Raw genomic sequence first — 8297 nt, forward strand, 5'->3', positions numbered from 1 at the left:
AAAAAGGCAAATAAGACAAGCATTATAAATATAATTTTGTGGAAAGTCAAATATTAATAACACATAATGTGCTGGCTAGAGCTTATTCAACTTGTTGGTACCTGTGTGCATGTAGGGGCTGAGTCCAACCCATATGCCTCCTTGGGGGTTTAGATTTTTTATAAGATTGCTATGGAGAACATCTCATTCTTCCAGCTTCTTCACCTTCCTGCTTGCTTGGGTTATGTGTCTGCCTCTCTAGGGGGGCCAATGTGGTCTGCTGTCACTGGAAAATGACAGTGCCCTGACATGCTCTTGTGGCTCTTGGATCCAAATGACCCTGCAACCACCAGCCTGTGATCTTCCAGCTTCTCACTTCATCCAGCAGCAGTTGGGTGAGTCTGAAGTGGGCTCCCTGAGTTGGACTGGGATGGGCTCCCTTCATGATACAGTCCTTTCTTATACAGATATCAGTATAACTATTTTTGTTTCTCTAGAAAACCCAGCCTAACACCGAAAAGCTCAAACACACTGCAATCACTATGGTCAATTTTGATTCATAGTAACTGCCTCTGGGGGTTTCTGAGACTCTAACATTTAAAGTAGAATGCTTCATCTTTATCCCAAGGAGCCAGGTGGTGGTTTCAAACTGCTGACTTTGTAGTTAGCAGCCCCATGCATACTCTACTATGTTACCAGGACACCTAACAACGATAATATTAATTATACATATACTATGTTTCTGTCACTGCTAAAGAGACTTACTGGATTAGCACGTCTCTCCTTAGAACAATCCTACAAGGTTGTATTATCACCCTCATTCTATTGGGAAGCTTACTACAAGGAAGTAAACAGAACACAGAGCCAAAACAACAAAAGAAAACAAACCCGACTGTCATTGAGTCAATTCCAATTCATAACAACCGTATAGAGGGCATCCAAAGCTCTAAATGTTTAGGAGAGCAGAAAGCTTCATCTTTCTCCTATGGAGCATCTGGAGCTGTTGAGTTTGTACCACTGACTGTGCAGCCAGGAGCCCAACACTTGAATACTAAGACCACCAGGGCTTCTTAAAAATAAGAGCATTGAATAATACCTGAGTTTATAGTTGGTGTGTCCATGTCTTTTTACTTGGGGTAGACAAATTCGGATAATTAGTCAATATGAAGTTTAGTCATGTATTATTCTTGAGCATTATGCAAGAACATAATACTCTGTGTACTGGAAGAACCGAGACTGACCTTGGCTGTACAAAGACATGGAATTCAGCATCCCTCATTTTCACAATAATCCTTTTTCATTCATAGCAGTTGTCTTTGGAAGAGGTATTTAATAATAACACCAATCTGTACCTCAAGGCTCTGTGTGTATGTTTACATGTGTGTAGCTATGTGTGAAATTCTGCACACAAATCTGGATCTGCATCTCATTGGTGTTGAGAAGATTTCAAGGATGTTAATTGAGGTCCAGGGCAGGGCAACAGCTGGCGGTGGTTAGGAGTTCCTAACAAGCAATTGTAGACATAATGGAAGATCTCGTTATAGTTTTGCTGCTTATCCTTAATAGCAACTCATATTTCTGTGATGATTCCAGACCTTTTCTTTTCAACATAGAAATACCTGTGTCCAAAGTGGGCGTTAACAAGCCCAGGGACAAGGGAACAACAAGTGACCAAAAATCGATGGCTAGGAGGGTGGAGGTCTGGCAGGGCTGAATCTAGGACAGTGTAACCAAGAGGAATTCCTGAAACCCAAATGAAGGTTGAACAGGATAGTGGGACAGGAGGAGGGTGAACAGAAATAGAGGAGGGAATTAGGAGGCAAAGGGCATTTATAGAGATCTAAATGCAGGCATATACATATGTAAATATATGTATATATGATGAGGGAGAAATAGATCTATGTACATATATTTATAGGTTTAGTATTAGGGAACCAGATAGGAATTGGGCCCCTACTCAAGTACTCCCTCAACACAAGAACCTTTTGTTCTAATAATCCAGCACTGTGAGATACTCACCTTCCTGACATTATTGCTGAATACAAAGTGAGTGTATAAGCAAATGTGGTGAAGAAAGCTGATGGTGCCTGGCTATCAAAAGATATAACATCTGGGGTCTTAAAGGCTTAAAGATAAACAAGCTGCCATGTAACTGAGAAACAATAAACAATAAAGCAGCCATCTAGCTAAGAAACAATAAAGCCCACATGGAAGAAACATGTGATCATAAGGTGTCAAATGGATCAGGTATCAGGCATCAAAGAACAAAAAATCATATCATGGTGAATTATGGGGAGTGTAGAGTGGGGACCCAAAGCCTATCTGTGGGAAATTGGACATCCCATTGCAGAAGGGCTGCGGGGAGGAGACGAGCCAGTCAGGGTGCAGTAGCAACAATGAAACATACAACTTTCCTCTCATTCTTTGGTGCTTCCTCCCCAACCCCCAAGCCCCACCCCACTATCATGATCCCAATTCTACCTTACAAATCCGGCTGGACTGGAGAATGTACACTGGTACATATAGGAACTGAAAACACAGGACAGATGAACCCCTCAGGACCAGTGGTGAGAATGGTGATGCTGGGAGGGTGGAGGGAAGGTGGGGGTGAAAGGGAGAACATATTACAGGGATCTACATATGGCCTCCTCCATGGGGGACTGATGGCAGAGAAGTGGGTGAGGGGAGACGTCAGACAGTATAAGATATGATAAAATAATAATAATTTATAAATTGCCAAGGGTTCGTGGGGAATGGGGGAGTGGGGAGGGAGGGGAAAATGAGGATCAAGGGCTCAAGTAGAAAGCAAATATTTTGATAATTATGAGGGAAACAAATGTACAAATGTGCTTGACACAAGGGATGTATTTGTGGATTATGCTGAGTTGTATGAGACCCCAATAAAATGATTTCATAAAAAAGAAAAGAAAAGAAATACCTGTGTCCATCAGACAAATGTATAAAATGAAAACTCTCAAATAACTTCAGTATCACTGGATACCAAACAAATATGCTCAGCCAACCCTAGCATAAGAAGCATGTGTTATGTTTCTTTTTTAGCTGCCACAGCTAGTCCATCTCTGGCAACCACAATAGGTCATCCTTGAGATGAAGTGTTATAAGGGAGGCTAAAGTTTCCAAGCATCCACTTACAGTCTTCTCCAGAATAGAGAGTCACTGACTGAGGTTCTGGCCCAGCACCCAGTTGATTGATGGCTTGAACTTGGACATCATATGGAGCGTAGACAGTAGGTGTCATCACCCGCAAGGTGTGGTTTGTGACCGTTTCTTCTTCCCATTCCATTGAGGCACCCTGGGGCTTCCAGGTCACTCTGTACTCTAGTCCTGGTCCATTTTGTTCCATGGATTTCAAAGGCTTAAAGAAAAGCCATAGTACATCTGGTGAGAACACAGACATATGCAGCTAGAAATTCTGGTCACCACTGACCTAATGTTTCACCCTAGTAACAGAGCTGTGTGCTTTGTGTGGTTGACCTAAACAGTTATATTTAGTGAGGATAAAACTACCATCATGAGTTTCCATGGAGTCAGTTCAGACTCATGCTACCCTATGTACAAAAGAATGAAACACTGCCCATCCTGTACCATCTTCACAATTGCTAGATTGGAGCCCATTAACAACATTTTTTTAAGTCAATATGTCAATCCATCTTGTTACATTTTTTTTTAACCGACCCTCTACTTTACTAAATATGATGTCTTTTCCCAGGGAGTCCTCTCTTTTGATAATGTGCCCGAAACATGGGAAAAGAAGTTTCATCATCTTTGCTTCTCAGGGGCATTCTGGCTGTACTTCCAAGACAGTTTTTTTAATATATATTATCCTGGGAGTCCAGGGCATATTCAAAATTTCTCCCCAATAACATAAGTCAAAAATATCAATCCTTTAGTCTTCTTATTCATTGTACAGTTTTTACATGTGTATTAGAGAATTGAAAATACCATGACATTTGCTCCTAGTATTTTAAAGAGAACTTGTTAGCAGGTATGTCCAGATTTTATGGCTGCTACTTCCATGAATTTTGATTGTACATCTAAGTACAATGAAATCCTTTATAACTTGAACCTATGATTCATTTATGATGTTTCTTATTTGTCAGTTTTGTGTGGTATAAAAACAAACGAACAACATTTCTATGAAGAAGCACTTCTTGGGTGGCTTCTCATTCCCTTCTTTGATTTAGAAACAATTAGAAAATTGTTGTCATGCTATAAGCTTCATGTTCAAACTTAGTTCTCCAGTTTCCTAACTGTTGAGAAGTACACAAATTAGATGCCTGGAATGAGAACCAATGGTTCAATCTTACTTTAAAATATGAAATAATCTGGAAGAAACTAAGGAGAGGATTTTGGTTACTGTTAATAGAGTTAATGCCTCTGAATTCTACATTTCACTCACAAGGAATTTGCAAAATTACAAAGGTTATGGACATAAATTCCATGGTTTTGAGATTTCCATATTGTGTTTAGATGGAAATATTTTCCCCATATGATAATTCTTCATCTTTTCCTTATTAGAGGAATAAGTAATGATGCATTTAAAAATATATGAGTTGTAGCTCCTCTCTATAATGAAACAACTTCTCAGCACCTTGATGATTCTATTTAAGAGAAAATGCCCCTCTTCCACAATTTCTTTCTTTTTTGTAGAAAAGGAACAGTTACTATTGAAAATTGGTTTACTTTCTACAATTGTTTTTCATTGAGTAATACTTTAACTAAAAAAATGGTAATCTGATTGACACCATTCATTTATCCAGTAGCACAATAAAGAGAAGGCTCATTTCAGCAATCAATTATTTAAAACAACTAAAAATGTGATTCTAATTCTAATTTATAAAACTCAATTTATAGTAATTTTGTCTGTACGAGGGACTTCAAGCTGCCTGTGGAAAACAGAATTAAATATTACACAAATTTTCAAAGTCCCCTCGTATATGTTGGCCATACAATACTGTCATCTATAGTGCTCTTACAAAGATTTGAAGTGTTGTTTGACTCAATTTAAGTTACTAGAATACTTGTTAGACGCATAATTGGAATTGCACTGAAAGCAGAACGATATATCAGTAAAATGATTTCAAATCTATTATTTCAAGGTGAGTACTTAATTCCCCGAGAGATAAAAATCAACAAACAAACAAAAAACCAAAAGAAAACATCAACACAAACAAAACAAAATCCTACTGAGATTTCCCCAGTCTTTGTTTAGACTTGTCTTTATAGGAAAAATGTGCCCCAGGCTACTTCTTTAGTATAAGAAGTGGCTTCATGACTTTTCTGATCAATGGAACCACGAGCTTTTAGTGCCATGCTCCAATCTGTAATCATAATTTCCTTTAGCCTCTACTGACATTATGTGTATACTAATAATATTGGGCAATTTACCTTGCAATACTGCAAGGGAAAGAGTTACATTTGATAAAGTACTCTGACTAAACTAACCTGCACCCCAGAGGTAATACTGATAAGAAAAATTGCTTATCTAAGTTTCCAGGCCCTTTGGTGCCTGGACTCCTTAAAAGAGGGCAGATACTTTATCTCTGGGTGTTCGACACAGCCTCAGCAAACTTCCAAATTAGTCCTGCACAAAACAGAGGCGAGAAGAGCAAGGGCAGTGAGGAAGACCACAAGCCATGGCCTCCTACCTCCATAAAGCTGTTCATGATGAAGGCATTTTTAGAACAGGGTTTCTTAAGTTGGTGTACAGGAGTGCCTGCAAGGTGCATTATATTAAATCACTTAGATGTTAATCAAACAGTGGTAAATAGAAATGGTGGCAATTTACTTTTGTAAAACCAGCAATTAAATGGATTGCAGTTCTGCTCTGATATACTTTGGGCCACCACGGGTTAGAATCAACTTTATGGCATTGGGATAACTTGTGCTGTGGAGATCTCTAGATGAGTGGCTTCAAAGCCTGTGAAATGGTTAGCAAACTTTATGTGGATAATGTTGCTAAAAGGGAGCCTCTACTAGTATCAGATTTTCAAAGAGATCTGTGAACCAAGCAAGGTTATACAGCTGACCCACAATCTGAATACAGTGCCCAAATGCCTTACTTTCATTTTAAAGAGTGTGCCTTTTTGTATTCCCTCTGCACCAGAAACAACACAGAGCAGATCTGTCAGGAGTCCAAACAACTTAGCTGAGGACCTATGACAAGGTAATAAAATAAATCCTTATTTGACAGCATTTGTGGGTTTTTGTGATGCCTTTGAAATTAGACAGAAGATATTTGATTTAAGGGAGCTCAAAATTAACATATGTATTTATTCTAGAATCTTGAAAATGTCAAGCAAAAAAATCAGTCATATATTTATATAATTGACCATATTTGTGATGGGCCACCTTTTTTTGGGGGAAGTGTAAAACCAAAACTAACAGCTACCAAGTCAATTCTGAATGATATTGACCCAATAGAACAGAGAAGAATTGCCTCTGTGGGATTTTCAAAGCTGTAAATCTCTAGTTTTTGGTTTTTCTTTCCTAAAAGCGCCACAACAGCATAAGACCAAGAATAAAACGCAGAATGACTTTTGAGTAAGAGAAACAGTTAGAGGACTGGCGATGTCTGTCTGTTTTCACTGTATACACAACATAGTATCTGAGCCAAGGCATTAGGTTTTGAGATGCCCAGGTGTGTCATATGACTTATAAACCTGGAAGCATGGCTCTATGGAAGCAACCGCAGTCATGAGGCATACTGGGCCAGCATTAGCAGAACATGCCCTGCTTCTCTAAGTACTGACTGCCAGGTAAGCATAAGGTTGGCAGTATAAATCCACGAGATGCACAGTGGAAGTAAAATGAGACTGTCTGTTCCTATAAAGATTTCTACTCTCAGAAACATTATGAGCTGGAATTGACCTGATGGCATTATGTGTCCGGGGAATGGTATTTAACCAGTTTTGTATGTTACAGAAATTTCTATAGAATTAAAGAAGTGGATAGAGAGCCCTTAAAAGAAAACAAAAAGGCTAGCAGGTAATTTCAGACTATAAATTATTATAGTAGCAACTACTTATACCAACAAATTCATGGAAAGAATAATATTCCAGAACATTTTCAGGTTTGTTATGGTAACAATTGTTTCTATCTTTTAAATTTGTAAAACTTATTTTTATTGAAATAGACATAAAAGGGTATTGATGATGCTTTTTCAAATGGTGAAATATTTTTTAGGTATAGCTCATGTGATTATGTAATACAGAAAGACAAGCAAAGCATACATTACAAATATTAACACTCAACCACAAATCATACTTGGAATCAGTTATGCTAATAAATCAGCCTATTCTCACACCAATTACAAAATATTCTATATTTACAAAGAAAGCAACATTAAATTCACATTTTTGGTGGGATATCAATCAGTATGATTGAAAGTAGATTAATATATTGTTAATTAAATATATCCTATTAGTAATTTTTAAGTATTCTCCATGGTTTAGGAATATATTAGGAAATAACCCTACAAAATTAATCTGAGAAAATATAGAATTTCATTCAAAGATCAAGGTCTATCTAATTGAACAAAGCATATTTAGTAACATTTAGTCGAAATATGTAAAAGTAAAGGATGGAGTCCAAAGATACTCATGCTCACATTCTTGCTTTGTCACTTTCTAGTTAACAAAGGTGACAAGCAAATACACTCATCAACCTGGACCTCACTTTCTATAATTAGATAAAAACGTTAATGATGTTTTCTTGATAACATTGTTTAAAGAACTATAAATGGATGTATAAAATGTATGACAGAATTTAATAAATGAAACTATATCATCATCGTCATATTTTTGATGATAGAAAATATTTATGAGATCATAATTAAAATTCATTGAAAGGTCTTACACATTTTCTGAATGCTACGTAATTCAATATTGATAGTTCAAGTGTTAGGAATCTGAAACTCTTGACAATGGATTCCTATATATTCAATCTATATCATCTCTCAAAAGTCATTTAACAATGTTATATTTTATTTCAAAGCTGATCACACTAATCATTATAATTCTTAAAATATTCACTAAGCAAACAACAACAACGACACAACAAACCCCAAACAAACTGATCCCCCTGGCACTGGATCGGTCACAGAGACCTCACTGACAGAGCAGGACTCTGGTTTCCAAGGCCAGACATTTTTAACGGGGTGGACCTCGTGGTTAGCAGCCCTATATGTAATCCACAACACTGCCAGGGCTTATTTATTTCATGACAGTAACTCAAAGTATATGTCGATCCCAAAGTTTATGTTATTGTTCATAAAAGTTCTACTATTGCAACTACCA

General features: G+C 37.5%; 1 protein-coding gene across 1 annotated transcript in view; it reads right to left on the reverse strand.

Moving 5' to 3' along the window:
- CHL1 (cell adhesion molecule L1 like) overlaps positions 1-8297 on the reverse strand; it is a 266472-nt gene that overhangs the window by 34260 nt on the left and 223915 nt on the right. Inside the window, exons 20-21 of the mRNA XM_030885602.2 lie at positions 5649-5716; positions 3133-3355 (exon numbers count right to left, since the gene is read on the reverse strand). Coding sequence (XP_030741462.2) covers positions 3133-3355; positions 5649-5716 — 291 coding nt within the window. The remainder of the gene's footprint in view (positions 1-3132; positions 3356-5648; positions 5717-8297) is intronic.

Source organism: Echinops telfairi, unplaced genomic scaffold, assembly GCF_000313985.2.
Source record: "Echinops telfairi isolate 266 unplaced genomic scaffold, ASM31398v2 ScPeMD7_31;HRSCAF=116, whole genome shotgun sequence".
NCBI classification, from domain to species: Eukaryota; Metazoa; Chordata; class Mammalia; order Afrosoricida; family Tenrecidae; genus Echinops; species Echinops telfairi.